At 45.6% G+C, this 14,636-nt stretch overlaps 1 protein-coding gene across 1 annotated transcript in view; it reads right to left on the bottom strand.

The window, feature by feature from the left end:
* PPP2R3A (protein phosphatase 2 regulatory subunit B''alpha) overlaps positions 1-14,636 on the bottom strand; it is a 52,943-nt gene that overhangs the window by 17,452 nt on the left and 20,855 nt on the right. The window contains exons 3-6 of the mRNA XM_058812006.1: positions 8,363-8,623; positions 6,883-6,986; positions 3,555-3,657; positions 1,761-1,835 (exon numbers count right to left, since the gene is read on the bottom strand). Of these exons, the coding sequence (XP_058667989.1) occupies positions 1,761-1,835; positions 3,555-3,657; positions 6,883-6,986; positions 8,363-8,623 (543 nt within the window). The remainder of the gene's footprint in view (positions 1-1,760; positions 1,836-3,554; positions 3,658-6,882; positions 6,987-8,362; positions 8,624-14,636) is intronic.

Below are 14,636 nucleotides of genomic sequence, written 5' to 3'. Positions count from 1 at the left end.
CTCAGCTCCAGGCACCACCAGTCCCTGCTGCCTTTGGAGCAAGCCTGGAATCCACCTGTGTCCCAGCACTGCTAGGAGGATGCCCAAAGGCTCTGAGTGCAGCAGGAAAGCACAGCACACATACAGGCAGGATCAAGAAGCACTCAGAAGCTTCATGTACTCATCAAAGTCTGGCTCTGTGACTGCTTTGGTGACACAGCACCAGACCCAGGCACCAGGGAAGTGCTGCAAAACGAGAGAGGAAGGAAAAGGTTCTGCCTTGAGCAGCAGCCTGCACTTCAGTTAACTGGAAGTGGAAGCTCAGCTTCACACAGCTGGTCCCAGCCACATTGTGCAGTGCCCTGGGTGAGTCCAGAAAGGGCAGCAAGGGTGATCATGTGAGGGATTACCCTACAAAGACATTTGTTTCTTGTCTGAAGAATACAGGAACAGTGTAGAGGAACCCATAAAGGCAGATGCAGAGAATTGCCTTTGTCAGCAGCCAGGGCAACCACACATGGCATTGACCCATGGATACTGCAGTCAGAAACCAACCCTAGGTGTGACCTTAAACCTTTCAGTCTCACCCTTAGGTGTGACCTTAAACCTTTCAGTCTCACCCTTAGGTGTGACCTTAAACCTTTCAGTCTCACCCTTGCATGCACTTGAAACACCAAATACCAGGGTGCATTGTGCCACAGGCACTTCCCACACTCACCCATTAACGTGCCTCCATAATTCCCTGGCCATTCCCGTACCTGTTCTGGCTTAATATTTATGTTGTCTTGCTCCACAGGGACTAAACATATTGATTATACCCTGCTGTTCACTGTCATGTTCAAGTGCATCTACAATTGATTATACAATGCCATTGCTCACTGTCATGTTCAAGTGCATCTACAACATTTAGAATGGATTCTCATTACACATTTTCATTAGTGTGACAGTTCAGGGTTTGCCCTGAAGAAGTGTCTTTGTGCCATCTGCTCCTTACAGGAAAGGAACAAGCACGTGTGTGCCAGAAGCCTCCCAGCTGCCATGTGTGGTGCAGCCCCAAGCAGGCCCTGGCAAGCAAACAGGAGAAACTTGAAGCCCTGAGCCCTGTTGGATAGAGCTCCCACCAGGTCTGTCATTATTTGCATCTGTTACTGCTGCAGAGAGAAAACTTCCCAACATTTATACCTTTTATCCAGATTCACCAACACCAGTCAAGCTCAAGGCTTAAAAAAGGTACAAACATACTTAGGTAAAGTGCCAGTCTTAGTGCTGACTGCAGAGCTGGAACAAAGCTACTGAACAAACCCCAGCCACAAAAGCTTGGGGACAGAGAGCCTGCACAGGCATCCTGGCAAAAGAAAGGTTGGACAGCAGATCCCTGGAGGCAAATGGTGCTTTGCACTGAGGAACAGTCATGGATTCTCCAAGCCTCAGTGACAGAACCCTTCAAACAGGCAGCCTTCCATGTCTCAGCAGCCCAGCACTATTCAGGGTGACTTAGCAGCTCCCAAAGACCAAAGGACTTTTTTTCCCATTCATCAGGACAAAAAAGATGTTTTCATAGATTTGCTTAAGACCAGAAAGAACCATTATTAACCTTTAGAATAACCCTTGGCACACACAAGCAGATTATTTTTCTTTTGGAAGCAGTAGTTAAAGTACCTCATGGTGAGTAATATTAAAAACACCTATATTTTTAAATGACTGAAGGATTTGCTGGTAGGAAGAGTGACAGACCCCAAAGGGAGGCAGAGGCAGCCCAGGGGATCAGGGAAGCAGCCTACCGTGGTGATATACCGGGAATGGAACTCCGGAGCGTCCTTCAGGAACGTGAGGCCAGGATGAGTTTCTACCACATCCTGCAAGGTAAGAGAAAATGAAATGAAATAGATTTTCTTCTCCTTTAAATGCTTAGAAGTTACTGGGTTTACAAACCAATACTTTTGCTTACTCTCGAAACTATTTGCAGCATTAACAGTAAAATTGAAATCTTTTAATCTACCAAGAGAACCTTCTATTACAGTAATAGAATGCATTTGCTGGCAATACGCACCTGGTGGGCCAGTTTGATTTACTTAAGGACAGAAAAACAAAGGAAGAGAGTTAGTGAGTAGATGAAAACTCATTGTCATTGAATGAGACAATAATCAATTAGTTGACCATGCAACTATCTCCTCTCCAAGATTTTTGTTTTCCTCCATTCATTGAAGATATTAACATTTGTTAGAACTAGGTGTCAGAAATAAACATTCCTTGAGAAAGTCTCCTATGTCAAAATTAAGCTGCGTGAGCCTCAGAGTGCTTACAGATATGATCAGTATTTTTCCAAAATTCACTTGGACTACCTGTGGAGATGCCTCTTTCTCAAGACCAGCTTTTTGTAAGTCAAACACTGGCTCACAATGCCAAATCTGCATGATCAAATCCATGGAGAAACTGCTCAGATCCTGCATGAATCAGTTCAGATCCTGCATGAATCAATGCCTGTGTAATTTCTCCATGTCTGACTCCTCTACCCTTTAAAGGTGTTCCAAGTTCTGCTGTGCCTGTTCCATGGTGCCCTCAGGGATGTGATATACCCAGTTTTTGGGCAGTATAACAGGATGTCTCACATGGTGGCGTAAATCAGGGTAATTTTGCTGATGTCTGGCTGACTGACAGGACTGTGCATGCCTTGGATTGCACCAGGAGCTAAAGAGCAGAGCTGCAATCCACCAGGAAAGGCAGTGTGCCCAGTGGAGAAGAGATGAAGAGCAACATGAGAAAATGTACCCATTACAGCCCCAGTTCTGTCTGAGACAGAAACAGCCAGCACAGACACAAAATCTTTCCCCAGCAGCATCTCCACAGAGGTTTTACCCAGAGGGCAGCACTGTGTGAGAAATCTAGGGATGCGTGGAAAAGATCAGAAAAAGTGCAACTGCTGATCAGAGGAGCAGATAAATGTGATTTAGAGACACTATAGAGAAGCCCTATCCAGAGTCTGCATAAATGGTCACAAATAATTAAAACAACTATACTTTGTTAAAGTTAATTAAAGGGAAAGAAAGACATAAAATGAGGATGTGCAGATTTAGCCTGAATATGAGGGGAAAAAAAGCAGTGACATTTGTGCACTTGCAGGTTTAGAGGCATGTACAGAACAATTGGAACTGCAAAAATTTTTCCAAGATCTCCATGTGATACTGTATCTGGTAGTCTGGCTAGACAAATTTAATTACAACTGTCTTGCCAAGCAACTTTTACAAAACTTTTCCAATAAGCTTTTATGTTGTACTTGACTATCAACAGCAACAAGCATTTTTCCCAATATCCACATAGAGAAATGGGACAAATTCCAGCCTGGTTACAAGGCACTGATAAATATGAATCCTGACAAGAAACCAGTCCTCAATGCCTTCAGCAGCATCTGCAGCTGGTTTGGCACTTAAGCACTTCAAAAGCTCATTTCTATTTCACTCCAAGATGAACCCCACCCAGGTGCTGTTCAAACCAAGGGTCTGCTCGTCCCTGGTAAACATTTATTGCCATGGGAACAAAGAAGGTGCCAAGTGAACGCAGCAGAGCTGGGGCAGTACCTGCAGCAGCGGGATGAAATCCTCCTGTTGTAGGCAGTCACAGCCAGGCTTTGCCAGGAGGGAAGTGAACCTGGAGGCATCATCGTGGCAGCTCCGCAGGATTCTGTGGGAGAGGGGAGGAGTTACACGAGCCCTTCGCACCTCCCAGGAGCCCCGGGAGGGTCACAAGGGCCTTGGAGCACAATACACCTGTGCTGGAATCACTCAATGCTGACCTCACACTGCCAGCACTTCCTTCAAGGTCTTTCAGCTGCACCAGGGCACCCAGCAGGGATTTTTTCCCAGGTTAACACTGCTGTGGTAAAGCAGCTTTTTTACTAAGCACCCGTGGAATCAGAGTAACCTGACTCTTGCCAATGCTGCAGGCTCACTCCAAGTGAACAGCACCAGCCCAGTGGGATGCCACAGGATGTGCTCTCCAATGTAACCCTTCACTAAACTGCAGTATTTGGGGAGATTGCCAAACTACAGGGATTGAACATTCACCCAGAAAAATCACTTCTTAGAAGGAAAAAGGGCATCCCCTGTTAATTATGGCCCATCTGGAGCTGTGCACCAAAGCCACAGAGAACAGCCTAATGAAGGCATTAGTAGGACTGAGCATTTGGAGAAGGGTGTAAACTCAGTCCCCTCTGGCTGACAGTGTGCATCTGACACACCAGCTCTTGTCTCTGTCTTCTTCTCACACAAAATACTGCACTGGCCAAAGGTGTCACAGTTATGAGATTAACCCCAGAGAAACTCATAAAGAGATGAACTCCATGCCATTTACCAAACACTGGTAACAGAACACAACATTTGAATATATTAAACACTATGTTGTTCACATAGTATCAGGGAAACTCAGAAAACTACATTGTTTTCTTCATTAACTCTGAAAATATAAATGCACTGTAATTATTTACTGTGAGTGATTATTCACCACTCTCCTCTCCTGAAAGTGCATGAACATAGTACTGAAGTGGCTGTAGTTCTCCAGCAGAGATCAAACTAACTTGTTTTCTGCTAATTCTGGCCTCATCATTCTAGGAAAGGCAGACTTTACAAAAAAAGGGCTCCTTTAAATAAGCAAAAAAAGATTTAGCAATCCTTTTGGCTGCACATTCCTATCATGGAAACTGTCAATCAACAGATATATTCTAAATCAGCTGCAGAAAGAGTTGTTAATCACAGAATCACAGAAATTCTAGGTTGGAAGAGACCTTTAAGATCATCGAGTCCAACCCATGTTCTAACACCTCAACTAGATCATGGCACCAAGTGCCACATCCAGTCTTTTTTTAAACTCTTCGAGGGATGGTGACTCTACCACCTCCCTGGGTACATGATTCCAGTATTTGACCACTCTTTCTGTAAAATACTTCCTCCTTAATTCTAGCCTGTATCTCCCTTGGCACAGCTTGAGACTGTGTCCTCTTGCTCTGTCTGTTGTTGCCCGGAGAAAGAGGCCGACCCCCAGCTCACCACAGCCACCCTTCAGGAAGCTGAAGAGAGTGATAAGGTCACCCCTGAGTCTCCTTTTCTCCAGGCTGAACAACCCCAGCTCCCTCAGTCATTCTTCATATGGCTTGTGTTCCAAGCCCCTCACCAGCCTCGTTGCTCTCCTTTGGACACGCTCAAGCATCTCAACGTCCCTCCTAAAGTGAGGGGCCCAGAACTGGACGCAATACTCCAGGTGAGGCCTCACCAGTGCTGAGTACAGGGGAAGAATGACCTCCCTGCTCCTGCTGGCCACACTGTTCCTGATACTGGTCAGGATGCCATTGGCCTTATGGCCACCTGGGCACACTGCTGGCTCATGTTCAGCCGACTGTCAGCCAGCACCCCCAGGTCCCTTTCCACCTGAGCACTGTCCAGCCACACCGTCCCCAGCTTATATCGGTGCAGGGGGTTATTGTGGCCAAAGTGCAGGACTCGGCACTTGGACTTACTGAACTTCATCAGCCTAAAAAAATCTGGCCCATAAAGATGAATCCAAAAGCCCTGTTTTAGCCACAAACAAAAAGATCTGACATTCAGAAGTGTTTTATATTGAGAAATTCCTATAGACTTGACAAGCAGTGAGCATGTGGCATCTTGAAAAGTCAGTCATATACTAAGAAAATTGAAAATAGGCTTCAGCAACTAAAGAGACATGGTTTAAAGTTACACCTGTGCTCACATGGCTGCAGTCAAACTTTACCAGAAATCCTACATTTATTCTGTTTTTCAGCTTTCCAGCAAAGATTTTATAACTGTCAGAGGGGAAGAGGAGGGGATAAAAAATAATCTTTCTAAAAGAGCAATTAAGTGAGAAAAGCATACAAAGCTTGGCTTGGAAATGGGAGAGTTAAGAAGATACAGAAGAGGGACATGACCACAGTCTGCAAATATCTGAAGGATGTGAAAATCAGAGAAGTGAAAATGTGGTATCATACATTAGGGATTAATTAGAAGTAATTGGAGGAACCTAAGGAAGGAAAATATATTGTCTGTGTCAAGACAAACTTAGAGACCACAGTCACCCCTAACATTTTTGTAATTTTGCCAGCGTAACTAGAAGCTGTTTTGACAACATCATCACAGGAAATACTTCGGGAATTCAGGGTTAAAGGCTACATCAAGAATCTGAAGAGCAACCATTAAGTAAAAAATTAGAATTCTCTCTGGAGAGGAGATGGAGATGCTGTTCAGGTGTTTCACAGAGCACACTAAAGCCTGAATTGCCCTGGAGGGAAAAAGATTAGGCAAGAAAACAAGTCTGCTCCATGTCAGAGCTGACTCCAAGCACAATGCATCCACCCAGAGCTCTCCATTTTCACAGTGTGGACTGTCAACCTCCACAGATGAATTCAATAGCTTGCTTGGGAAGGTAGTAACTATTAAAGCTCCCAGAGTACCCAGTTATATGATGATGCTTATTTCCACATTCCTCTCTCTGTCCTGTAACACTATCACATACCTCCTTCCCCAGTTCCCAAATGGCATTTGCTTAGTGCACCAGTCTACAGCAATAAGGCTGGGCACAAATATACCCCAAATGCACAACTACCAGCTACATCAGGATAGCTGACATTTCTGGGGAGCTTGTAAATATATTTCATACACTAACTAACTCAAAACATCTTACTATCTATAAAATTACTTCCAAGTTTGTGAATGTCACATGGAAACAAGTGTTCAGAGGGTCTGGTGTGGGGGGGAAATCTCAAGCTGATGGAGATTTTTAAGTCACTTAAAGAAGAGGAAAATTGTATGAAAAGTCTGGTAGAAAAGAAGGAAAAAAAATGTATTTGTATGGCAGGCAGATGTCTTCTTCCAGAAAGAGTTTTGCATTTGCTGTACTCACTTTCTCCACATGGACACAAAGGAGTGCACAGAGACACATCCTGTCCTCTCTCCCCCAGATGCATAGAACAGAGGTGCTTTCCAGTAGAGTGGGCAGCCACAGATCTGCAAGGAAAAACCAGGGCAAGGAGGAATACAAGAGCAGTCCCAAAAGGAACCTTTCACCAGATTCACCACTGAGACTTTACACAAGGGAAATAAAGTGGCAATGGCTTTCTGACTCACCTGTATGCCATTTACTGTGTGCCAAGGTTGAGAATTCACACATCACTTTCTACTTGGTCATGTGCCCTTTCAAGTGGCTGAGAAACACTCCTCCCAGGCTAGGAAAAGGATCTGGACGACTCAAGCTCTGAACTGTTTAGCACAGTTCCTGGGGGTGGAATGGAGAGACCGGCACCTCCTTCCAGAAGGACACTAACAGCAGCTACATCCCCCACCCACCCTAAAACAGGAGGGTCTATTCTCCTACGGGATAACCTGTCACAGGCAGCAAGGGAACCTCAAGTCTAATTACAGACAATGAGTAAATGCCTAAAGGTGAAGTAAATCCCACCCTGCAATTCTCAGTGCAGTGCCTTCCACCCAGCACAGTCCATTATTTCCAACACTGCAAGATCTCAGCAGGGGAGCACAAAAATGAAAGCACACATGGGAAGGATTTATTCCAGCCAAAGGACTCCCTGAGGAGCACTTTTGAACCAGCCTCTGCAGAAGCTGCTGGCTCTCAATGGCAGCCCAATGAAAGCTTGGAGAGAGCATCTTTGCTCTGTTTACAGTGCCAGAGACTCAGTCAGGGCAAGCTGATCATCCAGGATGTGTCTGATAAATGCTGGTTTTAGATCAGCAGCACTGTGAACTGCAGCTGAGGGAGAGGGAAAGAGTGTGCTCCCACACAAGTGCTGTGTCCTGAAGGCAGAACTCAGCACCAGCTGTACCACTGGATGTGCACAGCTCAGGGGCTGGGGGCTCACTGGACATTTCCCCCTTCCACATCCAGGAGCTGGAAGTTGAAAGCTTCTTCCTCACACAACACTGCAATAGCACCTACAGCTCATGCTAGCTGAGCAGGACAGCTACAAAAAGCCACAAAACAGGCAGCTGATACCACCTGAAACCACAGAAGAAGACAAGTTACTGCCTCTGAGTTTCTCAATCTTCTGGGCACAAATATGAAGGAATAGAGAAACAAAAATGCAATTTGTAGTTGCTAAGAAATCTTAGAGAACTGCTTCATAAATGAAAGCAAGAACAAACATATCTGATGTGACAATCAGCAAACTGAGCTCATTTTTGTTTACTAGTATCTAAATCTAAACAAAAACTTCAGATCAAAAGGAAACTGGTTCTTTTTCCCCCTACAACAGCTGTGAGATAGACTGAAACTACAACAAAGTCTCTCTCCCAAAATTAAAAACCTAAAGAATAGATTCACTGAATCATTAGGGTTGGAAAAAACCTCCAAGACCATCAGTGGTTACCTTAGCAATTTTCCCCATTTCACAGATGTTTGCTTTCCCATCTTCAAACTCTGCAAAGGCCTCTTCAATCCTGGCAATGATTTCCTCATGGTTAGTGCAGACACTGGGGAGTCCTTTAGGGAAGTAGAAACGTGGAATGTTTATGGGCACAGGGGTACTGCTGCTGGCTTTATTCACAGGCAGAGGAGTGCAAGTGCTAACCACAGGCTGCAGGGGGGCTGGAGATGGAGTTCCTGCCTTCTTCTCTTGTTTACTTTGAACCTGAAAATACAGTGAATAACAAACACATTTTAACATCATGGTACACGGAGCAGGAAAAAACAGTTTGTGCTCCCAGTGATTAGGAGAAAATTCAAGCCCACCAACAATTAAATTATGGCACAGGGATAAAAATGCATCTTAAATAGACAATGACAATTTTCTGTATTATTAACCAGTGTGCATATAGGATGTCACACCTGCTTTTATGCTATTTCTGAGCATTTTACATATGTAGCTGTGGCTCATGATTTCCTATTGAGTCACTATACAACTCAGTGATACCAGAAAGGACAAAGCTATTTCCTCTCATGCTGGACTTGGTCTTGTCATTCTGCCCCATGAACAACAAACTATCTGCTCTTCAGTATTTCCCCTCTGAACCAGAGCACCCACCCACACAAACAGCTTGCCTAAAGTATGAGCAAAGCTACATTCAAACAAGGACATTTTCTATCCATTGGGAGCATAAATTAGCTTTGTCAAAGCACTCACTACATCAGAGATAAATTAAGAAAATATTTTCAAGGCTTCCTTCCCAACTTCAGCAAGCCTTTTATTTTGTGCCCAACTTAAACAGTCCCAGACCTGATTTTGTGAAAGGTACTAAGCACTGGTAAATCAATTTTTCCATCAGGAACTAGGAGCAGCCAGCAGAGTGCCATTAAGCATTCACATGATGTCTTTTCCTCACTCTTTTCCTATCTGTAACAAACATATGGCTGATATGGTGATCCCCACTGGATCCCCTCCCCAGTCAATCTCCAGTTCTAGCTCTACATCACAGGCAGCATTTGTATGTAAGTACACAATGAGACCCTAAAAATTCCCTAAACCAGGGAATTTTTCAGACATGGGAGGAAACATTTTTTAAACTCTGACAAGCAACTACAGTATAAGCTGCAAAATCAGTTGCTGGAATGTGGAAGGATGAGGAATTCCCTGCCCCCCCAGGGAGACACTCCTTCTTGGGAAAAGGCAACAGGCTTTCCCACTGCACAATGGTTCCAATACAAGAGTTTTATTAATATAACAACATATGTGATAAGGAGCAGAAGGCAACAGTCAAGTAAATACAGCTGTGACTTTCAGTTTGTTTATTCTAACTGTTTCAAAACAAAATGGTTTCAGGATAAAGCAGCCAAGCCTGAGTCCACTAAATGCAGAAGAATGTATACGATGAAGTGGCTTTACTTCATTATTTTCTTGAAACTTGGAGCTTTTTTCTTCACACAAACTGAATCTCCCAACTAGCCACATATTTGCTTGCAATGAGGTAAAGAAGTGAGAACTGTAAAAGCTTCTTTAAGCACTACTTTTACCTGCAGTTTATAATAATTTATAACCCATTCATCAGAGACCCATGGAAGAAGAGAGAGAAGGATTTTCCTCTTCTTCACTGCTCTGCTTCATGGCTCTTTCTTTAAATGGGAAACCTCTTTCTTCTCCCAAATGCTGCTCCATTTCAGGAGCAGGAACACTGGCACACACATCCCACCAGCCAGAATAAACTTTTGTCCTTAACTGCTCTGCATAGAACACATTAACCTGGAGCTTGGGGTTCTTCAGTTGTCCTCTACTCTGTCTTGCTACACAGGAAAAGCTGGAGATGATTTTCAGCCTTCAATATTTCTATTAACACCAGCATTCAGAGTTTGAACAGCTCTTAACCTTTGGAGAGCCAGCCTGATCACCAGCCCCTGCTCTCCCTCCTGTCCTCCTCAGACAGTGCACATCTTTGTGTCTGCTCCTGAGCGATGCTGGAGCTCAGGGGGGCCAGGGAGTTCCTGGGGCTCATGAGGGCTGGGGATGGTGAGCATCAGCCCTGGCCACTCTGTCCCACAGCAGGACAATGCAGGGGATCTGAGGTGGTGGCAGAGGGGAAGCTGGGCAGAGGGGAAGCTGGACACTCACTTTGGGGGCACAGTTCACTCTTTAAATAAAACACAACTCCTCTCCCAGCTTCCTCCTGCCCTTTCCTCAGCAGAGCACCAAGAGCAAAGCCCAGACCCAGTGAATGTGTGTGGGGAGGGAGCACCAGGCCCCAGCTCAGGGGTCACACAAACCCCCACTTCTGCTTCTGCCATCTGCTCTCACCCTGCCCTGCCCGGGGTTCTCCAGCCAGGAGCCAGCTCTGCTCAGGAGTTTTCCCTTGCTGGATCCCAGCAGAGGGGAAGTCCCTGCCGGTCTCTCACAGCACCATATTCATACAAACAATGCAAAGCTGGAACAGACATAGAGGTGCCAACTGCAGCCACTTGACTTCTATAATAGGACTTCACATCAGTTTGCTGGAGGCCACTTCTCACAAACAGGTTTATTGCTCCCTAATCTCCTCAGGATATGCAGGCACTCCCGGCTGCCAGCACTGGGAGGACCAAGAGAAATGACTCAAACTTCATAAAAAGTTCCACAAACCAAGATGTTCTTTCAAAGGACGCTGACTCTTCACTGTAACAATGCATCTCCTTCCTTTATAGTACAAGGGAATGATAAAATTGTATTTTTGTTTTCTTGGAAGGTGAAGAGAAGTCCCCAAGTAGAGCACAAGAGCACTGGGCCATTTTCCTCCCCTTCTGCATTTCACACATCCCAACATGGCACACAGTCGGGGCTGCCCATGCTGGAACACAACTCACCCCCTCTGCCCTGGTTCCACCTCCCAAAAGCCCCAGCAACTCCTCTGCCAGGCACTCCCAGAGCCAGCAGTGCTTGGTACCAGCTCACACAGGTCAGGACCACAGAGGATGCATTGGTTTCCTGATCCACACCCACCACACAAGGCAGAAGGTCAGACTCCTATAGGGAAACCCGGGGAATTCTGCTGGCCTTGGAAGGAGGGAGCCAGTTCAGACCTTCCCTGTAACTCTGACTCACTCACTCCTGCTCAGCCCAAGCCAAACTAGGAGCAAGCACTGCTCAGGGAGAGCTGCTTTTCACATTCTGCCTTCGGAATAGAAATACAGTTTCTGAACTTTGTCTTCTTCCTTCTCATCTAAGAAATGAGCTGTTAATGACACAGAGAGAAAAAAACCAAGCAGCAACTAGTCCTTGAAGATTTTGTTCCCTAAAACAACCTTACAAATTAATACTCTGGCATGGGTATAACCAGATGCAAACCACTATGGGGACAAGAAGAAGTTAATTACAACTTTTTGTGAAAAAAATTTAAGAAAGTGGTATGATGGGAAATTCTGTGGAAATTCCTTGGAAATAAACAGTTTCTTATTACAAAAAATTAGCCTTAAATGCTGCTTGCCTAGCAGAACACACTTCAACAGGGATGTGCATTTTCAGAGAGGACAACTAAGAAAGGAAACGACAAACACTCTAATAAACCTTTTGGCTTTGTTACAATAATTAACAGATAAACTTTTTTTCTTTCTGTGCTCAAGAGAAAGGTGAGATTAAAGGCCATTTTTAAATACCACTCTGTAGCATTCTGTAATTTACCCTAACTAAAATCTGTCTATCCGCTGTATCACTTTTTGCCAGCCACACAATTTATTTACAGACAGACAAAAATAGTGACATCTGTGTTATAAATAAACCAGACAGAACTACAGCCTCATTGTAGCTACACAAACAAAGCACAGACTAAACCTCTGCCATCCCAGCCTGTCTCCCAGGGATGTGCCAGTCCCAGCAGAAAACTCCATGGAAGGAAGCAGTATCACACCAAGTGCTCAAATTCTTTCTGCTCCTTCCTCCTTGTCCCAGGCTCCAACAGGGTCCTAGATAATATATTTACCAGTTTCTTGCTTTATTTCCAAATGGGATAGTGTAATCCTCTTTTCTAGGGTACAGTGACTCAGCCTGGCTTCTCGCAGTCCACAATGCTGACTTCATGTCTCCTTTCATTTTTCATAGTTCCTGCCTTCCTCAAGTCTGATGGTACCTGGACACAAGCCATCCTCAAAGCTCATCAGCTCTCCAGAACTGCTTTGCATCTCTTGCCCAAAACTTTCTCTTCCTTTCCCTCCCCAAAGCCCTTTCCCATCAAGGAATCTTCCTGCTGCCTCTTTCTTACCTATTTCCAAGGACAGCAAGAACGAAGGCTCCAAACATCACAGAGCTATGAGAAAATGTATTTCTGGAGAGAATATTTTCTTCTAGGAAACAAACTCACCAGCAGAAACAAAATCCAATCACAGCAAAACAAAAATTAAAACAAACTCTACCTAAGCAACTCAGAAACCCAAAAGGATTTAGGTGGGAGTAGACACAGTGCTAATTGTAAGGGTGGATCAAGTTCCTCATGGCCTTACCCAGTGGAACTTTGCAGAGGCATCACATACCTCCACTGCCCAGTGCGCCCAGAGATCTTGGACATGGCCCTCAGGAGCAGCTCAGGCTGAGAACCCCCTGGCTGAGCAAGAACAGGGCTGGTGGAGGGGACAGGGCTGAGCACGAGCTTGCAGCGAGGGCTGATTACAGATAAGGCCAGTGATGTCCTGGACTGCCCTAGGAGTAAGGCCAGAAAGTTTTTATCTCTGTCTGACACTAGCAAGGCTGCATCTGTGCTCCTGGGACTAGTTTTGGGCCTTCACTTCAAACAAGTGATGGTAAGAGACCAGCCAGAGATGTGAAGGAGGGAAATCAGAAAGCTGTGATCAGGATCAGGCAGCAGGAGACACTGAGGGTTGGCCTGGCTACCTGGGGAAGGGAAGCCAAGGGCTGGGCTAAACACAGCCTGCAGCTCTTGGAAATGAGTTACAGTGGCAATGGAACCCAACTGCAACTTGGGGGGGTTAGGCTGCAGGACACTGAGGGAAGTACAGCCCGTGAGAGGTCACCAAGAGGGGCTGGGCAAATCCCTATCCTTGGGGAAAGCCAGTGCTGACGTGACCCAGGGTTAGAAATAGTATTCCTACAAGTGAGATGCTGGATTAGAGACCTCCCTTCCTCCCAACACTGCTATGGGAGGCTCTCTGATCCTTCCATAAATAGTTCTGCAAAGGATAAGCACAAGAACTGAAATTTCCAGCTCTTGAGATAGAAGTTAACCAGCACCCTTTCCCTCCTTCCTGGCCAACATCTGAGTGTCCCACAAAGCAAAGAGGTGTTCATTGACCTCTCTTGCTCCCTTATCACCACCTTATCACCTTTCCACCTGCCAGCACTTTTGTTTTCTTCCTCGACCCAATTACCTCTACTCTCAGCTCATCCCAAACCCCAGTATACAGCCCCACAAGGCACAAAATTTAACTACACCTCACTGCTGCCACTTGGGAGAGCCCCCATCCCTGCCCTCCACCTCCAGAGCTCCACTGTCCCTCTGGGAACCCATCTCACCCATGTGGAAAGGCAGCAAACAGATCTGGCTTTGTGCGGGATGACACCAAACTGTGTTATTAATTAAGGCAGCTCACAGAGAGACCTGTGGGGCCCAGGACAAGAGGAGGGTGACACACGGTGGGGAGGCAGCAAGAAAAGAAGAAAAAGACCGTATTTTTTGAACACTGCAGCATTTCACTTGCCTCGAACCGGCAGCCCCAGTCATTCCCAACGCATTCAGCACAGAAATTGTTCCTGTTTCTGACCGGGCAGAGGGCTCGTGGACCAAAGGCTCGTCCATTTTCCCAGCTGTTCTACCCGGAGCTCTCATCCCTCCCTGCAAACCCTACCCGGTTATATCCTCAGTGATCAGGCCATGGAGAGGGAATTGAGCTGCGCTGGGGTTCCTGACAGCCTCTCCCAAGCGCTCGGCCCCGCCCAAGCCATTACTGCACATTATTACCTCATGCAATTCTCCCCCGGGGAGTGAAAAACACACGTTCCACAGATTAACCTCCGAGATGTACTTTAACCTGTCAGCAGCGCGCATGAAAACATGTGCCACAATGTGTTTTGGAGCATTTTAATGCTGTTTCTTAGGAAACAGCTGCACTGCTCCCGATTTCAACTTTTTAACGTCCTCACTGGGTCACTCATTACTTAAATATAGATAAAGCTCAGGATGGGCCAATTTCAGCAAATTGTGAACCCTCTAAATCTGGAGTGACTACAGGTCCAT

The sequence above is a fragment of the Ammospiza caudacuta genome, chromosome 11 (assembly GCF_027887145.1).
Source record: "Ammospiza caudacuta isolate bAmmCau1 chromosome 11, bAmmCau1.pri, whole genome shotgun sequence".
NCBI lineage: Eukaryota > Metazoa > Chordata > Aves > Passeriformes > Passerellidae > Ammospiza > Ammospiza caudacuta.
This window is presented reverse-complemented; position numbering and strand designations above follow the sequence as displayed.